The sequence below is a fragment of the Nipponia nippon genome, unplaced genomic scaffold (assembly GCF_047370975.1).
Source record: "Nipponia nippon isolate SJK-2023a ecotype South Korea unplaced genomic scaffold, ASM4737097v1 scaffold_41, whole genome shotgun sequence".
Classification (NCBI taxonomy): Eukaryota; Metazoa; Chordata; class Aves; order Pelecaniformes; family Threskiornithidae; genus Nipponia; species Nipponia nippon.
This window is the reverse complement of record NW_028262360.1, coordinates 1,064,843-1,089,538: the sequence shown is the minus strand read 5'-3', so window position 1 is coordinate 1,089,538 and position 24,696 is coordinate 1,064,843. Positions and strand designations below refer to the sequence as shown.

General features: G+C 61.9%; 1 protein-coding gene across 1 annotated transcript; it reads left to right on the top strand.

Moving 5' to 3' along the window:
• The first annotated feature begins 15,492 nt into the window (after positions 1-15,492).
• LOC148052974 (mucin-3A-like) lies at positions 15,493-17,159 on the top strand. The gene is made up of 8 exons (XM_087777832.1): positions 15,493-15,551; positions 15,866-16,014; positions 16,127-16,192; positions 16,282-16,444; positions 16,531-16,692; positions 16,772-16,872; positions 16,973-17,031; positions 17,121-17,159. The coding sequence occupies exons 1-8, from the start codon at positions 15,493-15,495 to the stop codon at positions 17,157-17,159; spliced, it is 798 nt and encodes a 265-aa protein (XP_087633958.1).
• Positions 17,160-24,696: the final 7,537 nt, after the last annotated feature.

Here is a 24,696-nt window from a genome sequence, read left to right as displayed (position 1 = left end):
CTGGACATCGGGGAACACAGAGACCTCAGGGGACACGTCGGCCACCACCGAGCCACCAACCTCTGTCACCATGCCCAGCACAATTGTCACCTCCTGGACATCGGGGAACACAGAGACCTCAGGGGACACGTCGGCCACCACCGAGCCACCAACCTCTGTCACCATGCCGAGCTCGACTGTCACCTCCTGGACATCAGGTTACACAGAGACCTCAGGGGACACGTCGGCCACCACCGAGCCACCAACCTCTGTCACCATGCCCAGCACAATTGTCACCTCCTGGACATCGGGGAACACAGAGACCTCAGGGGACACGTCGGCCACCACCGAGCCACCAACCTCTGTCACCATGCCCAGCACAATTGTCACCTCCTGGACATCGGGGAACACAGAGACCTCAGGGGACACGTCGGCCACCACCGAGCCACCAACCTCTGTCACCCTGCCCAGCACAATTGTCACCTCCTGGACATCGGGGAACACAGAGACCTCAGGGGACACGTCGGCCACCACCGAGCCACCAACCTCTGTCACCATGCCGAGCACAATTGTCACCTCCTGGACATCGGGGAACACAGAGACCTCAGGGGACACGTCGGCCACCACCGAGCCACCAACCTCTGTCACCCTGCCGAGCTCGACTGTCACCTCCTGGACATCGGGGAACACAGAGACCTCAGGGGACACGTCGGCCACCACCGAGCCACCAACCTCTGTCACCCTGCCGAGCTCGACTGTCACCTCCTGGACATCAGGGAACACAGAGACCTCAGGGGACACGTCGGCCACCACCGAGCCACCAACCTCTGTCACCCTGCCCAGCACAATTGTCACCTCCTGGACATCGGGGAACACAGAGACCTCAGGGGACACGTCGGCCACCACCGAGCCAATCACCACCGTCACCATGCCCAGCACAATTGTCACCTCCTGGACATCGGGGAACACAGAGACCTCAGGGGACACGTCGGCCACCACCGAGCCACCAACCTCTGTCACCCTGCCGAGCTCGACTGTCACCTCCTGGACATCAGGGAACACAGAGACCTCAGGGGACACGTCGGCCACCACCGAGCCACCAACCTCTGTCACCATGCCCAGCACAATTGTCACCTCCTGGACATCGGGGAACACAGAGACCTCAGGGGACACGTCGGCCACCACCGAGCCACCAACCTCTGTCACCCTGCCGAGCACAACTGTCACCTCCTGGACATCGGGGAACACAGAGACCTCAGGGGACACGTCGGCCACCACCGAGCCACCAACCTCTGTCACCATGCCCAGCACAATTGTCACCTCCTGGACATCGGGGAACACAGAGACCTCAGGGGACACGTCGGCCACCACCGAGCCAATCACCACCGTCACCATGCCCAGCACAATTGTCACCTCCTGGACATCGGGGAACACAGAGACCTCAGGGGACACGTCGGCCACCACCGAGCCACCAACCTCTGTCACCATGCCCAGCACAATTGTCACCTCCTGGACATCGGGGAACACAGAGACCTCAGGGGACACGTCGGCCACCACCGAGCCACCAACCTCTGTCACCCTGCCGAGCTCGACTGTCACCTCCTGGACATCGGGGAACACAGAGACCTCAGGGGACACGTCGGCCACCACCGAGCCACCAACCTCTGTCACCCTGCCGAGCTCGACTGTCACCTCCTGGACATCGGGGAACACAGAGACCTCAGGGGACACGTCGGCCACCACCGAGCCACCAACCTCTGTCACCCTGCCGAGCTCGACTGTCACCTCCTGGACATCGGGGAACACAGAGACCTCAGGGGACACGTCGGCCACCACCGAGCCACCAACCTCTGTCACCCTGCCGAGCTCGACTGTCACCTCCTGGACATCAGGGAACACAGAGACCTCAGGGGACACGTCGGCCACCACCGAGCCACCAACCTCTGTCACCCTGCCGAGATCGACTGTCACCTCCTGGACATCGGGGAACACAGAGACCTCAGGGGACACGTCGGCCACCGCCGAGCCACCAACCTCTGTCACCCTGCCGAGCTCGACTGTCACCTCCTGGACATCGGGGAACACAGAGACCTCAGGGGACACGTCGGCCACCACCGAGCCACCAACCTCTGTCACCCTGCCGAGCTCGACTGTCACCTCCTGGACATCAGGTTACACAGAGACCTCAGGGGACACGTCGGCCACCACCGAGCAACCAACCTCTGTCACCATGCCCAGCACAATTGTCACCTCCTGGACATCGGGGAACACAGAGACCTCAGGGGACACGTCGGCCACCACCGAGCCACCAACCTCTGTCACCCTGCCGAGCTCGACTGTCACCTCCTGGACATCGGGGAACACAGAGACCTCAGGGGACACGTCGGCCACCACCGAGCCACCAACCTCTGTCACCATGCCGAGCTCGACTGTCACCTCCTGGACATCGGGGAACACAGAGACCTCAGGGGACACGTCGGCCACCACCGAGCCACCAACCTCTGTCACCCTGCCGAGATCGACTGTCACCTCCTGGACATCGGGGAACACAGAGACCTCAGGGGACACGTCGGCCACCGCCGAGCCACCAACCTCTGTCACCCTGCCGAGCTCGACTGTCACCTCCTGGACATCGGGGAACACAGAGACCTCAGGGGACACGTCGGCCACCACCGAGCCACCAACCTCTGTCACCCTGCCGAGCTCGACTGTCACCTCCTGGACATCAGGTTACACAGAGACCTCAGGGGACACGTCGGCCACCACCGAGCAACCAACCTCTGTCACCATGCCCAGCACAATTGTCACCTCCTGGACATCGGGGAACACAGAGACCTCAGGGGACACGTCGGCCACCACCGAGCCACCAACCTCTGTCACCCTGCCGAGCACAACTGTCACCTCCTGGACATCAGGTTACACAGAGACCTCAGGGGACACGTCGGCCACCACCGAGCCACCAACCTCTGTCACCATGCCGAGCTCGACTGTCACCTCCTGGACATCAGGTTACACAGAGACCTCAGGGGACACGTCGGCCACCACCGAGCCAATCACCACCGTCACCATGCCCAGCACAATTGTCACCTCCTGGACATCGGGGAACACAGAGACCTCAGGGGACACGTCGGCCACCACCGAGCCACCAACCTCTGTCACCCTGCCGAGCTCGACTGTCACCTCCTGGACATCGGGGAACACAGAGACCTCAGGGGACACGTCGGCCACCACCGAGCCACCAACCTCTGTCACCCTGCCGAGCACAACTGTCACCTCCTGGACATCGGGGAACACAGAGACCTCAGGGGACACGTCGGCCACCACCGAGCCACCAACCTCTGTCACCCTGCCGAGCTCGACTGTCACCTCCTGGACATCGGGGAACACAGAGACCTCAGGGGACACGTCGGCCACCACCGAGCCAACCACCCCCGTCACCATGCCCAGCACAATTGTCACCTCCTGGACATCGGGGAACACAGAGACCTCAGGGGACACGTCGGCCACCACCGAGCCACCAACCTCTGTCACCATGCCCAGCACAATTGTCACCTCCTGGACATCGGGGAACACAGAGACCTCAGGGGACACGTCGGCCACCACCGAGCCACCAACCTCTGTCACCATGCCCAGCACAATTGTCACCTCCTGGACATCGGGGAACACAGAGACCTCAGGGGACACGTCGGCCACCACCGAGCCACCAACCTCTGTCACCATGCCAAGCACAACTGTCACCTCCTGGACATCGGGGAACACAGAGACCTCAGGGGACACGTCGGCCACCACCGAGCCACCAACCTCTGTCACCATGCCCAGCACAATTGTCACCTCCTGGACATCGGGGAACACAGAGACCTCAGGGGACACGTCGGCCACCACCGAGCCACCAACCTCTGTCACCATGCCCAGCACAATTGTCACCTCCTGGACATCGGGGAACACAGAGACCTCAGGGGACACGTCGGCCACCACCGAGCCAATCACCACCGTCACCATGCCCAGCACAATTGTCACCTCCTGGACATCGGGGAACACAGAGACCTCAGGGGACACGTCGGCCACCACCGAGCCACCAACCTCTGTCACCATGCCCAGCACAATTGTCACCTCCTGGACATCGGGGAACACAGAGACCTCAGGGGACACGTCGGCCACCACCGAGCCACCAACCTCTGTCACCATGCCCAGCACAATTGTCACCTCCTGGACATCGGGGAACACAGAGACCTCAGGGGACACGTCGGCCACCACCGAGCCACCAACCTCTGTCACCATGCCCAGCACAATTGTCACCTCCTGGACATCGGGGAACACAGAGACCTCAGGGGACACGTCGGCCACCACCGAGCCACCAACCTCTGTCACCATGCCCAGCACAATTGTCACCTCCTGGACATCGGGGAACACAGAGACCTCAGGGGACACGTCGGCCACCACCGAGCCACCAACCTCTGTCACCATGCCCAGCACAATTGTCACCTCCTGGACATCGGGGAACACAGAGACCTCAGGGGACACGTCGGCCACCACCGAGCCACCAACCTCTGTCACCATGCCCAGCACAATTGTCACCTCCTGGACATCGGGGAACACAGAGACCTCAGGGGACACGTCGGCCACCACCGAGCCACCAACCTCTGTCACCATGCCCAGCACAATTGTCACCTCCTGGACATCGGGGAACACAGAGACCTCAGGGGACACGTCGGCCACCACCGAGCCACCAACCTCTGTCACCATGCCCAGCACAATTGTCACCTCCTGGACATCGGGGAACACAGAGACCTCAGGGGACACGTCGGCCACCACCGAGCCACCAACCTCTGTCACCATGCCCAGCACAATTGTCACCTCCTGGACATCGGGGAACACAGAGACCTCAGGGGACACGTCGGCCACCACCGAGCCACCAACCTCTGTCACCATGCCCAGCACAATTGTCACCTCCTGGACATCGGGGAACACAGAGACCTCAGGGGACACGTCGGCCACCACCGAGCCACCAACCTCTGTCACCATGCCCAGCACAATTGTCACCTCCTGGACATCGGGGAACACAGAGACCTCAGGGGACACGTCGGCCACCACCGAGCCACCAACCTCTGTCACCATGCCCAGCACAATTGTCACCTCCTGGACATCGGGGAACACAGAGACCTCAGGGGACACGTCGGCCACCACCGAGCCACCAACCTCTGTCACCATGCCCAGCACAATTGTCACCTCCTGGACATCGGGGAACACAGAGACCTCAGGGGACACGTCGGCCACCACCGAGCCACCAACCTCTGTCACCATGCCCAGCACAATTGTCACCTCCTGGACATCGGGGAACACAGAGACCTCAGGGGACACGTCGGCCACCACCGAGCCACCAACCTCTGTCACCATGCCCAGCACAATTGTCACCTCCTGGACATCGGGGAACACAGAGACCTCAGGGGACACGTCGGCCACCACCGAGCCACCAACCTCTGTCACCATGCCCAGCACAATTGTCACCTCCTGGACATCGGGGAACACAGAGACCTCAGGGGACACGTCGGCCACCACCGAGCCACCAACCTCTGTCACCATGCCCAGCACAATTGTCACCTCCTGGACATCGGGGAACACAGAGACCTCAGGGGACACGTCGGCCACCACCGAGCCAATCACCACCGTCACCATGCCCAGCACAATTGTCACCTCCTGGACATCGGGGAACACAGAGACCTCAGGGGACACGTCGGCCACCACCGAGCCAATCACCACCGTCACCATGCCCAGCACAATTGTCACCTCCTGGACATCGGGGAACACAGAGACCTCAGGGGACACGTCGGCCACCACCGAGCCACCAACCTCTGTCACCATGCCCAGCACAATTGTCACCTCCTGGACATCGGGGAACACAGAGACCTCAGGGGACACGTCGGCCACCACCGAGCCACCAACCTCTGTCACCATGCCCAGCACAATTGTCACCTCCTGGACATCGGGGAACACAGAGACCTCAGGGGACACGTCGGCCACCACCGAGCCACCAACCTCTGTCACCATGCCCAGCACAATTGTCACCTCCTGGACATCGGGGAACACAGAGACCTCAGGGGACACGTCGGCCACCACCGAGCCACCAACCTCTGTCACCATGCCCAGCACAATTGTCACCTCCTGGACATCGGGGAACACAGAGACCTCAGGGGACACGTCGGCCACCACCGAGCCAATCACCACCGTCACCATGCCCAGCACAATTGTCACCTCCTGGACATCGGGGAACACAGAGACCTCAGGGGACACGTCGGCCACCACCGAGCCACCAACCACCTGTCACCATGCCCAGCACAATTGTCACCTCCTGGACATCGGGGAACACAGAGACCTCAGGGGACACGTCGGCCACCACCGAGCCACCAACCTCTGTCACCATGCCCAGCACAATTGTCACCTCCTGGACATCGGGGAACACAGAGACCTCAGGGGACACGTCGGCCACCACCGAGCCACCAACCTCTGTCACCATGCCCAGCACAATTGTCACCTCCTGGACATCGGGGAACACAGAGACCTCAGGGGACACGTCGGCCACCACCGAGCCACCAACCTCTGTCACCATGCCCAGCACAATTGTCACCTCCTGGACATCGGGGAACACAGAGACCTCAGGGGACACGTCGGCCACCACCGAGCCACCAACCTCTGTCACCATGCCCAGCACAATTGTCACCTCCTGGACATCGGGGAACACAGAGACCTCAGGGGACACGTCGGCCACCACCGAGCCAATCACCACCGTCACCATGCCCAGCACAATTGTCACCTCCTGGACATCGGGGAACACAGAGACCTCAGGGGACACGTCGGCCACCACCGAGCCACCAACCTCTGTCACCATGCCCAGCACAATTGTCACCTCCTGGACATCGGGGAACACAGAGACCTCAGGGGACACGTCGGCCACCACCGAGCCACCAACCTCTGTCACCATGCCCAGCACAATTGTCACCTCCTGGACATCGGGGAACACAGAGACCTCAGGGGACACGTCGGCCACCACCGAGCCACCAACCTCTGTCACCATGCCCAGCACAATTGTCACCTCCTGGACATCGGGGAACACAGAGACCTCAGGGGACACGTCGGCCACCACCGAGCCAATCACCACCGTCACCATGCCCAGCACAATTGTCACCTCCTGGACATCGGGGAACACAGAGACCTCAGGGGACACGTCGGCCACCACCGAGCCACCAACCTCTGTCACCATGCCCAGCACAATTGTCACCTCCTGGACATCGGGGAACACAGAGACCTCAGGGGACACGTCGGCCACCACCGAGCCACCAACCTCTGTCACCATGCCCAGCACAATTGTCACCTCCTGGACATCGGGGAACACAGAGACCTCAGGGGACACGTCGGCCACCACCGAGCCACCAACCTCTGTCACCATGCCCAGCACAATTGTCACCTCCTGGACATCGGGGAACACAGAGACCTCAGGGGACACGTCGGCCACCACCGAGCCACCAACCTCTGTCACCATGCCCAGCACAATTGTCACCTCCTGGACATCGGGGAACACAGAGACCTCAGGGGACACGTCGGCCACCACCGAGCCACCAACCTCTGTCACCATGCCCAGCACAATTGTCACCTCCTGGACATCGGGGAACACAGAGACCTCAGGGGACACGTCGGCCACCACCGAGCCACCAACCTCTGTCACCATGCCCAGCACAATTGTCACCTCCTGGACATCGGGGAACACAGAGACCTCAGGGGACACGTCGGCCACCACCGAGCCACCAACCTCTGTCACCATGCCCAGCACAATTGTCACCTCCTGGACATCGGGGAACACAGAGACCTCAGGGGACACGTCGGCCACCACCGAGCCACCAACCTCTGTCACCATGCCCAGCACAATTGTCACCTCCTGGACATCGGGGAACACAGAGACCTCAGGGGACACGTCGGCCACCACCGAGCCAATCACCACCGTCACCATGCCCAGCACAATTGTCACCTCCTGGACATCGGGGAACACAGAGACCTCAGGGGACACGTCGGCCACCACCGAGCCAATCACCACCGTCACCATGCCCAGCACAATTGTCACCTCCTGGACATCGGGGAACACAGAGACCTCAGGGGACACGTCGGCCACCACCGAGCCACCAACCTCTGTCACCATGCCCAGCACAATTGTCACCTCCTGGACATCGGGGAACACAGAGACCTCAGGGGACACGTCGGCCACCACCGAGCCACCAACCTCTGTCACCATGCCCAGCACAATTGTCACCTCCTGGACATCGGGGAACACAGAGACCTCAGGGGACACGTCGGCCACCACCGAGCCACCAACCTCTGTCACCATGCCCAGCACAATTGTCACCTCCTGGACATCGGGGAACACAGAGACCTCAGGGGACACGTCGGCCACCACCGAGCCAATCACCACCGTCACCATGCCCAGCACAATTGTCACCTCCTGGACATCGGGGAACACAGAGACCTCAGGGGACACGTCGGCCACCACCGAGCCACCAACCTCTGTCACCATGCCCAGCACAATTGTCACCTCCTGGACATCGGGGAACACAGAGACCTCAGGGGACACGTCGGCCACCACCGAGCCACCAACCTCTGTCACCATGCCCAGCACAATTGTCACCTCCTGGACATCAGGTTACACAGAGACATCAGGGGACACGTTGGCCACCACTGAGCCACCAACCTCTGTCACCATGCCGAGCTCGACTGTCACCTCCTGGACATCGGGGAACACAGAGACCTCAGGGGACACGTCGGCCACCACCGAGCCAATCACCACCGTCACCATGCCCAGCACAATTGTCACCTCCTGGACATCAGGTTACACAGAGACCTCAGGGGACACGTCGGCCACCACCGAGCCACCAACCTCTGTCACTCTGCCGAGCTCGACTGTCACCTCCTGGACATCGGGGAACACAGAGACCTCAGGGGACACGTCGGCCACCACCGAGCCACCAACCTCTGTCACCCTGCCGAGCTCGACTGTCACCTCCTGGACATCGGGGAACACAGAGACCTCAGGGGACACGTCGGCCACCACCGAGCCACCAACCTCTGTCACCATGCCGAGCTCGACTGTCACCTCCTGGACATCGGGGAACACAGAGACCTCAGGGGACACGTCGGCCACCACCGAGCCACCAACCTCTGTCACCATGCCCAGCACAGTTGTCACCTCCTGGACATCGGGGAACACAGAGACCTCAGGGGACACGTCGGCCACCACCGAGCCAATCACCACCATCACCATGCCCAGCACAATTGTCACCTCCTGGACATCAGGTTACACAGAGACCTCAGGGGACACGTCGGCCACCACCGAGCCACCAACCTCTGTCACCATGCCCAGCACAATTGTCACCTCCTGGACATCGGGGAACACAGAGACCTCAGGGGACACGTCGGCCACCACCGAGCCACCAACCTCTGTCACCATGCCGAGCTCGACTGTCACCTCCTGGACATCGGGGAACACAGAGACCTCAGGGGACACGTCGGCCACCACCGAGCCACCAACCTCTGTCACCATGCCCAGCACAATTGTCACCTCCTGGACATCGGGGAACACAGAGACCTCAGGGGACACGTCGGCCACCACCGAGCCACCAACCTCTGTCACCATGCCCAGCACAATTGTCACCTCCTGGACATCGGGGAACACAGAGACCTCAGGGGACACGTCGGCCACCACCGAGCCACCAACCTCTGTCACCATGCCAAGCACAACTGTCACCTCCTGGACATCGGGGAACACAGAGACCTCAGGGGACACGTCGGCCACCACCGAGCCACCAACCTCTGTCACCATGCCCAGCACAATTGTCACCTCCTGGACATCGGGGAACACAGAGACCTCAGGGGACACGTCGGCCACCACCGAGCCACCAACCTCTGTCACCATGCCGAGCTCGACTGTCACCTCCTGGACATCGGGGAACACAGAGACCTCAGGGGACACGTCGGCCACCACCGAGCCACCAACCTCTGTCACCCTGCCGGGCTCGACTGTCACCTCCTGGACATCGGGGAACACAGAGACCTCAGGGGACACGTCGGCCACCACCGAGCCACCAACCTCTGTCACCATGCCCAGCACAATTGTCACCTCCTGGACATCGGGGAACACAGAGACCTCAGGGGACACGTCGGCCACCACCGAGCCAACCACCACCGTCACCATGCCCGGCACAATTGTCACCTCCTGGACATCAGGGAACACAGAGACCTCAGGGGACACCTCGGCCACCACCGAGCCAACCACCCCCATCACCATGCCCAGCATAATTGTCACCTCCTGGACATCGGGCAACACAGAGACCTCAGGGGACACGTCGGCCACCACCGAGCCAACCACCCCCGTCACCATGCCCAGCACAATTGTCACCTCCTGGACATCGGGGAACACAGAGACCTCAGGGGACACGTCGGCCACCACCGAGCCACCAACCTCTGTCACCATGCCCAGCACAATTGTCACCTCCTGGACATCGGGGAACACAGAGACCTCAGGGGACACGTCGGCCACCACCGAGCCAATCACCAACGTCACCATGCCGAGCTCGACTGTCACCTCCTGGACATTAGGTTACACAGAGATCTCAGGGGACACGTCGGCCACCACCGAGCCACCAGCATCTGTCACCCTGCCGAGCTCGACTGTCACCTCCTGGACATCGGGGAACACAGAGACCTCAGGGGACACGTCGGCCACCACCGAGCCACCAACCTCTGTCACCATGCCCAGCACAATTGTCACCTCCTGGACATCGGGGAACACAGAGACCTCAGGGGACACGTCGGCCACCACCGAGCCAATCACCACCGTCACCATGCCCAGCACAATTGTCACCTCCTGGACATCGGGGAACACAGAGACCTCAGGGGACACGTCGGCCACCACCGAGCCAACCACCCCCGTCACCATGCCCAGCACAATTGTCACCTCCTGGACATCGGGGAACACAGAGACCTCAGGGGACACGTCGGCCACCACCGAGCCACCAACCTCTGTCACCATGCCCAGCACAATTGTCACCTCCTGGACATCGGGGAACACAGAGACCTCAGGGGACACGTCGGCCACCACCGAGCCACCAACCTCTGTCACCATGCCCAGCACAATTGTCACCTCCTGGACATCGGGGAACACAGAGACCTCAGGGGACACGTCGGCCACCACCGAGCCACCAACCTCTGTCACCCTGCCGGGCTCGACTGTCACCTCCTGGACATCGGGGAACACAGAGACCTCAGGGGACACGTCGGCCACCACCGAGCCACCAACCTCTGTCACCATGCCCAGCACAATTGTCACCTCCTGGACATCGGGGAACACAGAGACCTCAGGGGACACGTCGGCCACCACCGAGCCACCAACCTCTGTCACCATGCCCAGCACAATTGTCACCTCCTGGACATCAGGTTACACAGAGACCTCAGGGGACACGTTGGCCACCACTGAGCCACCAACCTCTGTCACCATGCCGAGCTCGACTGTCACCTCCTGGACATCGGGGAACACAGAGACCTCAGGGGACACGTCGGCCACCACCGAGCCACCAACCTCTGTCACCCTGCCGGGCTCGACTGTCACCTCCTGGACATCGGGGAACACAGAGACCTCAGGGGACACGTCGGCCACCACCGAGCCACCAACCTCTGTCACCATGCCCAGCACAATTGTCACCTCCTGGACATCGGGGAACACAGAGACCTCAGGGGACACGTCGGCCACCACCGAGCCAACCACCACCGTCACCATGCCCGGCACAATTGTCACCTCCTGGACATCAGGGAACACAGAGACCTCAGGGGACACCTCGGCCACCACCGAGCCAACCACCCCCGTCACCATGCCCAGCATAATTGTCACCTCCTGGACATCGGGGAACACAGAGACCTCAGGGGACACGTCGGCCACCACCGAGCCAACCACCCCCGTCACCATGCCCAGCACAATTGTCACCTCCTGGACATCGGGGAACACAGAGACCTCAGGGGACACGTCGGCCACCACCGAGCCACCAACCTCTGTCACCATGCCCAGCACAATTGTCACCTCCTGGACATCGGGGAACACAGAGACCTCAGGGGACACGTCGGCCACCACCGAGCCAATCACCACCGTCACCATGCCCAGCACAATTGTCACCTCCTGGACATCGGGGAACACAGAGACCTCAGGGGACACGTCGGCCACCACCGAGCCAATCACCACCGTCTCCATGCCCAGCACAATTGTCACCTCCTGGACATCGGGGAACACAGAGACCTCAGGGGACACGTCGGCCACCACCGAGCCACCAACCTCTGTCACCATGCCCAGCACAATTGTCACCTCCTGGACATCGGGGAACACAGAGACCTCAGGGGACACGTCGGCCACCACCGAGCCACCAACCTCTGTCACCCTGCCGAGCTCGACTGTCACCTCCTGGACATCGGGGAACACAGAGACCTCAGGGGACACGTCGGCCACCACCGAGCCAATCACCACCGTCACCATGCCCAGCACAATTGTCACCTCCTGGACATCGGGGAACACAGAGACCTCAGGGGACACGTCGGCCACCACCGAGCCAATCACCACCGTCACCATGCCCAGCACAATTGTCACCTCCTGGACATCGGGGAACACAGAGACCTCAGGGGACACGTCGGCCACCACCGAGCCACCAACCTCTGTCACCATGCCCAGCACAATTGTCACCTCCTGGACATCGGGGAACACAGAGACCTCAGGGGACACGTCGGCCACCACCGAGCCACCAACCTCTGTCACCATGCCCAGCACAATTGTCACCTCCTGGACATCGGGGAACACAGAGACCTCAGGGGACACGTCGGCCACCACCGAGCCACCAACCTCTGTCACCATGCCCAGCACAATTGTCACCTCCTGGACATCGGGGAACACAGAGACCTCAGGGGACACGTCGGCCACCACCGAGCCAATCACCACCGTCTCCATGCCCAGCACAATTGTCACCTCCTGGACATCGGGGAACACAGAGACCTCAGGGGACACGTCGGCCACCACCGAGCCACCAACCTCTGTCACCATGCCCAGCACAATTGTCACCTCCTGGACATCAGGTTACACAGAGACATCAGGGGACACGTTGGCCACCACTGAGCCACCAACCTCTGTCACCATGCCGAGCTCGACTGTCACCTCCTGGACATCGGGGAACACAGAGACCTCAGGGGACACGTCAGCCACCACCGAGCCATTCACCACCATCAACATGCCCAGCACAATTGTCACCTCCTGGACATCAGGTTACACAGAGACCTCAGGGGACACGTCGGCCACCACCGAGCCACCAACCTCTGTCACCATGCCGAGCTCGACTGTCACCTCCTGGACATCGGGGAACACAGAGACCTCAGGGGACACGTCGGCCACCACCGAGCCACCAACCTCTGTCACCATGCCGAGCTCGACTGTCACCTCCTGGACATCGGGGAACACAGAGACCTCAGGGGACACGTCGGCCACCACCGAGCCAACCAGTTCCGTGAGCACGTTGAGCTCTACAACCGCGGCTGACATCACCAGCCCTGCCAGCTCTCCTATCCCAACCAGCTCTCCTAACCCCACGCCAGCTTCATTAGGCAGCACAAGTTCAGTGACCACCACCCCCTCTACCACTACAATCTCCACCACCTTCCGTTCTACTACCCCCAACCCCACCTCTGTCCCTACCACTACAACTACCATTCCTACCACTACGACACCCACCACCGTCCCTACCACTACAACCAGTACCCCCACCACCATCCCTTCTGCTACCCCTACCCCCACCATCATCCCCATCAATACAACCATCACCCCCACAGCTACAACCACCACCCCCACCACCGTCCCTACCATTACAACCACGACACTCACCACTACAGCCACAATTCCCACCACTGTCCCTACCACTACAACCACCTACCCCACCACCATCTCTAACCGTACAACCCCCACCCCCACGCCCACCACCCCCAATACTATGACCACCACCCCCACCACCGTCGCTATCAATACAACCATGACAGTGACCACTACAACCAGAATCCCCACCACTGTCCTTACCACTACATCCACCAACCCCACCACCGTCCCTATCAATACATCCACCCCCACCACCACTAAGACCACCACCATCCCTACCACTACAACCACCACGGCCACCACCTTCCCTACCACTACGACCACCACCACTGCCAGCACCACCACCACTGCCACCACCGTCCCTACCACTACGACCACCACCACTGCCAGCACCACCACCACTGCCACCACCGTCCCTACCACTACGACCACCACCACTGCCAGCACCACCACCACCACTGCCACCACTACAACCAACAACAGTTCAGGTGAGTCTTCCTCCTTGGTGGCACCACCTAGCCACGTCCCTACTCCCTGACCTCCCACCATGCCCCAGGCATTCTCCAGGTGGCTTCGCGCTCCTGGGCTTCCTCTGGGCTGTGTCACAGCACCCATATCCTGGGGTTCCTCTTCCAGGTCCGTGCCAGAACGGGGCCACATGGGATGGCATCAAGTGCTCGTGTCCTGATGGGTACTACGGTGAAATCTGTGAGATAGCCATCTGCCAAAATGGTGGCACCTGGGCCAATGGCATTTGCCAATGCCCCCCAAATTTCCAGGGCTCTGAGTGTCAGTTCGCCAAGGAGATCGTCGAGGTCACAAATGGTAGGGAGCCATCCCAAGCTGCGCTACGCTGCACTGGGGCTGCCGTGGGGGGCCACCAAGCCAGGACGTGGGCTGAGGTCACCTCAGAAGGACCAGCCTGGGAATGGGGCCACCACGGAGGGACAGACCCAGGACTGGGGCCACCACGGAGGGACTGACCCAGGACTGGGGCCACCATGGAGGGACCAACCTGGGAATGGGGCCACCACGGAGGGACTGATCCAGGACTGGGGCCACCACGGAGGGACCAACCTGGGAACGGGGCCACCACGGAGGGACCAACCTGGGAATGGGGCCACCACGGAGGGACTGATCCAGGACTGGGGCCACCACGGAGGGACCAACCTGGGAACGGGGCCACCACGGAGGGACTGACCCAGGACTGGGGCCACCACGGAGGGACCAACCTGGGAATGGGGGCCACCAAGGAGGGATCGACCTGGTCCCCTGACCAAGGGACCGGGGGTGGGACGGGGACGCCCGGGTCTATTGCTCATGGATCTCCTTCTGCTTGACGAAGTGACGGTGAACGCGACGGTAGAGATGAAGACGAAGGTCGACAACAGGCCATTCACAGACGAACTCAAAGATAAGAACTCTGCAGCTTTCAGAGACTTTGAGAAGGACTTCAAGAACAAGGTCAGGGCACGACGATGTCATGGGCGTCCCCGTGCTGGGGCAGCACCCTTGGGGGATATTTGGGGCATGATGGGGCTGGTGCCTGGAGCTTCCCACGGCTTCTCTTTGTCTTCCAGATGCGGAACATTTACAACCATATAGAGGGTTACCAAGATGTGGTGATCAACGAACTAACGTGAGTGCCCCCCAGGGGCTGGGTGGTGTGTCTTCGTGGGGGTATTGACCCCCTCCATCTGCTCTGGCAGGGTGATTTGGGGTGAAGGGACCCACGGGGGTCAATTCGAGGTGATGCTCTCCAAGAATGGGCCATCCACATCCCTCCAAGCCGTGTTCTGTCCCTGGGGCTCCTCCAGGATGGTCCAGCCTCATGTAACTGTGGCCGTGCTGTCCCTCTACGCTAGGGATCCCAAACTGGTCCCAGTTGGGTCCCCCGAAGTGTGGGACCGCAGCCTAGCCCTGCTGAGCCACCAGTGCCCCTTCTGCTTGCAGCCAGGGCAGCGTCGTGGTGGACTACACGGTCATCCTGAAGGTGCTCGCCAGCCTCACGGCCAACAAGACGGTGGAGAGCATCTCCGAGAGCCTCGTCAGTGCCTTCAACAACTACAGCGACTGCAATGAAACCTGTCAAGGAAACAACTGTGAGTGATGCCAGTGGTCACCTTCCACGTGTCAGGTGGCACCAGGGCAAGGTCCTCGCTGGGGTGGGTTGAGCCCATGGGTGCCCACCAGCAGCTGCTCTCTCCATCCCAGGCTCTTTCTGTTTCAACTCTTCATTCACCAACGTCACCAGCTACGGGGTGCAAGAGGTTCAAGCAAGTAAGTGAGCCCGCGGGTCAGTCACCCCCACCCCAGGACCCCTCAAACCACGTGCCTCCGCACCCTGAGCCACGTGCCTCCACCCTTAGATCTATGCGACAGCCACATCCAGGAGGAGTTCAAGTCCTACTACTCCCCGCTCCTCACCACCACCGGCGTCATCTGCATCACCAGATGCGACAAACGCTCTACCAACCCTTACCGCTGCGTCCACGGCACGTGCGGCGTGACACACACGGGACCACAGTGCGAGTAAGCACCCCGTTGTCCATCCCCCCCTCCCCAAATGGGTGCCCCCTCCCCCGGCATCGCTCTCACCGCTTGGACATCCCCACCAGGTGCTCGGACCAGGCGGTGTTCTGGTACCAAGACAGCGCCTGCAGCTCACGGGTCAGCAAGGTGGGGGTGGCTGTAGGGGTACCGGTGGCCATATTGGTCGTAGCCATCGCCATCTTCACCGCCTTCTTGATGCGAGCTCGGAAGCAGAGCGAAGAGTACAGGCAAGTGCAGCGCCGTGGGGTTGGGGGGGTCCCGTGGGGACCGTGGCTGGTTCTCATCCATCTCCGTCCCACCGCGCAGGAATAAGCTGACCTCCCGCTCGGAGCTGTACTGCAGCGCGGACGAGAGCTGGACCGCCTCCCAGGGCTTTTCCACCAGCAATCAGGCAGAGACGTGGGAAGGTAACGGGGCTGGTGGGGGGCTGGATGACAGGGGGTTGGGGGGGCTGCGGCACCTGGGGAGCTGCTGGGGGTCCACACCACCTCTCCTTCCACCCCGCAGACGTGGAGACCCCCAACACCACCTGCATCGACCTGGAGAGGGTGGACACCTCGCAGAAGGTAGGTGCCATGTCCCCAGGACCCTGACACTGTCCCCCCACCCCACTGTAGTGGCGAACCCCCCCCCCCAATCTCCCCTTCCTCCCCAGATCCACATCCAGCGACCGTCCCACATCGCCATCCCCTGAGCGGAGCCACCCAAGAGCCAGTGGCGAGCAAAGGGGGACGTGACGGGTGGGTGGAGGGTCTCTGGATGGCAAGCACCAGGAAACCCACCATCCTCTTCCTCCCCGCGTAGCTGTTTACAACGGTCCTTTTTATAGTTGAATAAAACGTTAATTTTATTGTCACCTGCCTGTTTCGGCACACTGTCGGGGACACGGAAGGTGGTCCCGTGCCTCGCGAGGGGGCTGTGGGCTTGGCTGAAGGATGGGGCCGGTGGTGGGATGCAAATCGCGCCAAAACCCACCCCCAAAACAGAAAGCGAAAGCATTCGGGAGGAGTGAATTGCTGAGCGAGCGATCAGGAATTGCCATCAGATCACTCCAAAGGTGCAAGTCTGATGGGTGACGCACGTGGGAGAATTCGTCCTTGCCCTCGCCCCCGGGGTTAAATATCAGCCCAGGGGTTCATCCGTGCCTCCTTCCCATGGGGAAGGGGACAAAGGGCTGTGGGGTGGAGGGCAACCGCGGTGGCTTTGGGGGAGGGGACGTGGAGGGGGTCCCGAGGCGGTGCCACCCACGGCACCCAGGGACGGTGGGACCATCGGGGGGTCCCGAGGTGGTGCCACCCCTGGATGGTGGGACCATCGAGGGGGTCCCGAGGCGGTGCCACCCACGGCACCCAGGGACGGTGGGACCATCGAGGGGGTCCCAAGGCGGTGCCACCCCTGGATGGTGGGACTATCAAGGGGGTCCCGAGGCGGTGCCACCCCTGGATAGCGGGACATGCAAGGAAGGAAACAGGGTCTGACGTCACCCATCCGAGCATTGCCTCCACCCCACGCAGGTGTCCTTGGGGGTTGTCACCGCGGGGTCACCGCTGTTCCCACAGAGGAGCGGGAAAGGCAGAGCACGCCCAGGCTCGCGTGATATCGCTTGGGCACCCATCCAGTCCACACCCAGCCCTGTCCCCGAGTGCTAAAATTAGCAATTTTATTTTTTTTTTCCACCTTACCTGGCAGCTGGGAGGTGTCGGGGGGGGAGGGGGGGGGGACAAAGTCCAAGCGTTGCCGAAAATAGCCTGGGGGTGTGGGCAGGTGTGGCCCTGATCCGACCGGCAGGTCCTGGTGTGGGGGAGGAGGGTGTCCCGTGGGCAGTAGGGTGGGGGTCCTGGGTGGGTGGGGGGTGGCACCCCAAAAAAGGGCTGCAAAAGGGGTAGGAACGGCCTCTTGCCCCCTCCCCAAGTCTACAATGGGGTTGTCCCAGTACAAACCAGTGTCACCAAAGCCTTTCCAGTGTCTTTATTGGGAAGAAGGAGGGGGGTCCAGCCCCGGTTTTAGGGGGGGGATATCCTCACCCTTGAAGTGCGTTTGGGGAGGGAGGGAAGTGGGGGCATGACCCTGGAGGTGGGGGTCACGGCCCGAAAGTGCCAATGGGTGTGAGGTCATGACCTGTCCAGCGATGACAATTAGTGAGGTCACCACCCTAAAATTGGGGTCATGACCCTAAAAGTGCTCACAAGAACAGGATGAAGACCCCTGGTATGGGGTCAAGGCCCCCCCCCCCCCCCCGAAGAGGGTCCAGGCTCTTCCACAGCGCTGGAGCGGATCCCATCCCAGCAGCGATGCCCATGGATGGGGGTTGGGGGTGGCGGGGTGGGAATGGTGCCCCCCACCCTGCCACGGCTCAGAGCCGCGTGAAGAACTTCTCCAGCCTCGGGCGCTTGACCTGCCGGGATGTGGAGGGGGTCGGGGTGGGGGACGGATGGAGAGGGTGTCAGCAGGACTTGGGGTGTCCTCACTGCCCTGTGTCCCACCGCCGTGGGTGGGGGGAACGCACCGGTGCCGATGTGTCCGCAGAGTCAAGGTTGTCTTCACGCTGGGCGTCTGCGGGATGAGGGGTTTCAGCAGAGATGCTCGGGGTAGGGATGGGGGGCACAAGCCGGCTCCCCCAACCCCCTGGGGTCACCAGAGACCCCCCCCCACCCCACACCCACCTTCGTTCCGTAAGGTGAAGCTTCCTGGGAGGCTCCACGTCTCGACCGCGTCCTCGTACCACCTCTCCTTCATCGCCTTCTGGGTGCTGGAGACAGGGGGTGGGGGATGCGCGTGGGGTCACCACCAGCGGGTCCCTCCCTTGCCTGCACCCACCGGCTCCTCCACCTCCTCCCCTGCAAAGGACCAAGGTCCCCCCCCAGCCCCTGGGACCACGCTGCTGGGCTTTAGCCAGGATGAGGAACGCCTCGCATCCCATGTTTAAAAAAAAGTAGAAATCAACGGCTCAACGAGATCTCCCACCCCAGGGCAACGGGGCCAGATCCCCCCCCCCAAACCCACCACCCCCTCTCCCCCATCACCTGTAAAACGATCCGGTCCTCTGAGCTCGGAAGAGGAAGACGGTGAGGACGGCAACCGTCGCGGCCAGAATGGCCACGGCCAAGCCCAACCCCACCGCCAGCTTGCTGACCCGGGCCTTGCAGCGATCCCCTTGGTACCAGTAGATATCGGTCTCGTGGCAGCTGGGTGGAAGCAACAGGGGGTTTGAACGTAAAGCTGGGACCCCCAGAAGCAACCCCCCAACCCCTTTTTGCAACCTCAAGCCCTGCTCGGAGCAAGACGCTGCTCGGAGCAAGACCCTGCTCCAAACCTGCAGGGTTTTTGACCCCTTTCCCTGCGGAGAGGAGCTCGGAGACGGGCACGGAGGCGCGCCAGAAGGGTTGGATGCACAGGGGATGGTTTTGGAGGCGGGGGATGGTTTTACTGCTGCCCTTACAAGCACTGCGGACCACTCGGGGTGAGCTGGCACCGCCCCTTGTTGCAGTCGATGGTGCCGGCGGTGCCCGGGGTGCAGTTGGATACGCAGTAGAAACCAGAGCTTGTCAGGTTGGGAAAATAATAGTCCTGGTAGCCCTCAGGCACTTCCTGCTGGCAGAAGCCTGGAGAGGGAAGAGAGGTCAGTTGAGGGATGCTGGTCACCCCCAACCTGGCCGCATCCCCCCGGGGGACAGCCCCATCCACTCACCCTCTTCGCTGAAGTTGAACGAAGCGTTGCCGACCATCACGCGAGAGGAGTCGAAGCACAGCTCGTCTACAAAAGAGGTAACATGGGGGGGACATGACCCACAGCCCCCTCCCGGGGTGGCTGCGAGGTTTCGGGTGGGTGGGACGCTGTCCCCCACCCCATGGGTGGCCCAACTCCTGCCCATCCCCTTGCTGGGAGCCTCACAAGTATCATTTCTGCAGTTCTGTGCCACTGCCACGTCAATCTGTTTCCGCAGGTCCACCACGATGTCGTCGAGCTTCTCCTGGGTTTGGGCGGTCACCAGCAGGGAGATGATGACGATGTGATCCACCACCACGCTGCCGGGCCTGGTGGGAAAAGCCACCGTCCCATTGCTAATGCCCTTTTCCCAAGGGATCACCCCAGCTCCCGGGGAGCGAGGCCGGTTGGTGCACCCCAGCATCTCCTCCCCGTTGACCAGCAGCCCGGCACTCACATCAGTTGCAGGACCTGGATGCCCTTGTAGCCTTGAATGTTGCTGTAGACCACGTTCATCTGGAAGAAAAGAGGTCTCCAGGGGGGATGCTGGGGCCCCATTCCCTTCCCCTCCTCCTGGATCTCCCCCATCTTGGGCGTCCCCCTCGAATACATCCCACCGTGCCCAGAGAAGACCACACAGAGAAACCCCCAGCGCTTGCAGCACCCATGGGATACACTTGGGTGCGCAACCAGGCACGCCACGACCCCAGGGAGGGTCAGCCCCTTCCCCGCGTCCCTTTACCTGCGTCGTGAAGTTCTTGACAAACTCCCAGTAGGCAGAAGTACTGGTGTTTCCGAGGTCACTGGTGAACTCCCAGTTGGTGACCCGCAGCTTCACCTGCACTGTCCCATTTGTCACTTTTGGGGAAGGAGGAGACGCAAGTCAAGACCAGGACATGAAGACAAGGGGAGACAGCCCCTTCCCGGCAGGAGGAACCCCAATATCTCCAGTTAACACCCCTGGCTTTAGGGTTTGTTGCAAAGGAGCCAAGAAAAACTTCCTCCAGCCGTTGCAAGCAGCCAGGAGCTTATCTAGACATCAGCAGCCCAGCTGCTCCTCTGGACACAGGCACTGACTCCACCACCGACTCCTCAACCTTGCTGCTGGGCATCACGCACTTGAGCTCCTTATGGCACTAACGAGCCTTAATTGCCCTGAGTGGCCTCACCTGGCACCTCCACCCTCTGCTCATTGGCCCAGGAGCTGCATTTAAGCTCAGCCCAGCACACCCAAAGCTGCTTTGAGCTCTGTTGAGGGTGATCAACCTCTGCACCCATCTCTGATCCCATCCCTTGCTCTTCCTAGCTGCTTCCCCCAGGTGGATCCTGGTGCTGCCTCACCCGGCGTGGTTAGTACACGTTGTAACCACCATCTCTGCTCATGGTTTTGGGTGCTGTGGGACTGTGCCCTGGTTAGGGTGAAGGTTCCTTGTGTGATGGTCACTCTTGGTTCATTCCCCCCCCCCCCCCCCGGAGAACCCCACTGTTCCTCCTTGCCCAGCAGATTTTTGTCCTGCACTGGATGAACCCCAACGAGAAGACTTTCCTACCAGCGTTTGTTTCGATGGTGTTACTGATCTCATCACACGTGTCACCCGTGAAACCCGCGGGGCACTTGCAGTGGCCGCCCACCCAGGTACCTCCGTTATGGCAGATCCCTGGAAAAAGAAGCCAAGGGAGTGACGTAAAATAAAGGGGAAGGGATCTGGCCATCGTGCCTGGAGGAAAAGGTGAGCTGGCACGTACCTGGAGTGGCCGCGGGATGGAAAGTAGTGGTGGGAGGTGAACTCGTGGCGGGCTTGATGGATGGAGAGTTGTTGGCAGTAGAACTGGTCGTGGTGGTGGGAGGTGAAGTCGTGTTGTTGGGATGTGAAATCGTGGTGGATATGATGGGTGAAGAGCTGTGGACGGTCGAAGCGGTCATATCGGTGGAGGTGGTCGCAGTGGTGGTGGAGAAGGTGATGGAAGATGAGTTGGTGGTGGGTGCAGAAGTCCTGGAGGCTGTCGTGGTGAGTGCAGAGGAATTCGATGCCGTCGTGGTAGACGCAGAGGTGCTGGTGGCTGTTGTGGTGGGTGTAGAGGTGCTGGTGGCAGTGGAGATTGCAGAGGTGCTGCTGGTGGAGTTGGGAGTAGGCCTGCTGGTGGCCATGGTGCGTGCAGAGGTGGTGGTGGCCGTGGAGTTTGCAGAGGCGGTGATGGCGGTTGTGGGCGCGGAGGTGGCGTTGGCCGCGGCGGGGGGCACGGAGGTGGCGCTGAAGGCTGTGGCAGGAGCAGAAGTGGTGGTGGCAGTGGTGGGTGCAGAGGTGCTGGTGCCTGGGGTGGGTTCCAAAGTGCTGGTGGCTGTGGAGGTTGCAGAGGTGCCACTGGTGGTGGTGGATGCCGGGGTGCTGGTGGCCGTGGAGGGTGCAGGGGGGCTGGTGTTGGTCGTGGTAAGAGAGGTGGTGGTGGTGTTTGTGGGCAAAGAGGTGCTGGAGGCCATCGTGGTGGATGTGAAGGTGGTGGTGGCCGTCACGATGGGTGCGGAGGTGCTGGTGGCTGTGGAGGGTTCCAAAGTGCTGGTGGCTGTGGAGATTGTGGTGGTGCCACTGGTGGTGGTGGGTGTAGAGGTGGTGGTGGTGGCTGTGGTGGTGGGTGCAGAGGTGGTGGCTGTGGTGGTGGGTGGTGCAGAGGTGGTGGTGGTGGCTGTGGTGGTGGGTGGTGCAGAGGTGGTGGTGGTGGCTGTGGTGGTGGGTGGTGCAGAGGTGGTGGTGGTGGCTGTGGTGGTGGGTGGTGCAGAGGTGGTGGTGGTGGCTGTGGTGGTGGGTGGTGCAGAGGTGGTGGTGGTGGCTGTGGTGGTGGGTGCAGAGGTGGTGGTGGTGGCTGTGGTGGTGGGTGCAGAGGTGGTGGTGGTAGCTGTGGTGGTGGGTGCAGAGGTGGTGGTGTCTGTGGAGGGTTCCGAGGTGCTGGTGGCCATGTTGGGTGCAGAGGTGCTGAAGGCTGTGGTGGTTGCAGAGGTTGTGGTAGCTGTGGTGGTGGCCATGGTGGGAGCAGACGTGGTGGTGTCTGTGGAGGGTTCCGAGGTGCTGGTGGCCATGGAGGGTGCAGGGGTGCTGCTCTCGGTTGTGGTAAGAGAGGTGGTGGTGGTGTTTTGGGGCAAAGAGGTGCTGGAGGCCATCGTGGTGGATGCGAAGATGGTGGTGGTGGCCGTCACGATGGGTGCAGCGGTGTTGGAGGCTGATGTGGTGGGTGCAGAGGTGCTGGTGCCTGGGGTGGGTTCCAAAGTGCTGGTGGCTGTGGAGATTGCGGTGGTGCCACTGGTGGTGGTGGGTGTGGTGGTGGTGGTGGCCGTGGTGGGTGCGGAGGTGCTGGTGGGTGTCGTGGTGGTTGCAGAGGTGGTGGTGTCTGTGGAGGGTTCTGAGGTGCCAGTGCCTGTGGTGGGAGCAGAAGTGGTGATGGCAGTGGAGGGTTCAGAAGTGCTGGTGGCCATGGTGGGTGCCGGGGTGCTGGTGGGTGTCGTGGTGGTGGCTGTGGTGGTGGTTGCAGGGGTGCTGGTGCGTGCCGTGGTGGTTGCAGGGATGCTGGTGGGTGCCGGGGTGCTGGTGGGTGTCGTGGTGGTTGCTGGGGTGCTGGGGGGTGTCGTGGTGGGTGCAGAGGTGCTGGTGGGTGTCGTGGTGGGTGCAGAGGTGCTGGTGGGTGTGGTGGTGGGTGTGGTGGTGGGTGTGGTGGTGGGTGTGGTGGTGGTTGCAGGTGTCGTGGTGGTTGCAGGGGTGCTGGTGGCTGTGGTGGTGGTTGCAGGGGTGCCGGTGGCTGTGGTGGTGGTTGCCAGGGTGCCGGTGGGTGTCGTGGTGGGTGCCGGGGTGGTGGTGGCCGTGGTGGTGGTTGCAGAGGTGCTGGTGGGTGTGGTGGTGGGTGTCGTGGTGGTTGCCGGGGTGCTGGTGGGTGTCGTGGTGGTTGACGGGGTGCTATTGGGTGTCGTGGTGGGTGCAGAGGTGCTGGTGGGTGTCATGGTCGTGGCTGTGGTGGTGGGTGTCGTGGTGGTTGCAAGGGTGCTGGTGGGTGTCGTGGTGGTTGCCGGGGTGGTGGTGGCTGTGGTGGTGGTTGCCGGGGTGGTGGTGGCTGTGGTGGTGGTTGCCAGGGTGGTGGTGGGTGTCGTGGTGGTTGCAGAGGTGGTGGTGGGTGTGGTGGTGGGTGCCGGGGTGGTGGTGGGTGTTGTGGTGGGTGTGGTGGTGGGTGCCGGGGTGGTGGTGGGTGTCGTGGTGGTTGCCAGGGTGCTGGTGGGTGTCGTGGTGGTTGCAGAGGTGCTGGTGGGTGTCGTGGTGGTTGCCGGGTTGTTGGTGGGTGTTGTGGTGGTTGCAAGGGTGGTGGTGGGTGTCGTGGTGGGTGTCGTGGTGGTTGCAGGGGTGGTGGTGGGTGTCGTGGTGGTTGCAGGGGTGGTGGTGGGTGTCGTGGTGGTTGCAGAGGTGCTGGTGGCTGTGGTGGTGGGTGCCGGGGTGCTGGTGGGTGTCGTGGTGGTTGCAGAGGTGCTGGTGGGTGTCATGGTGGGTGC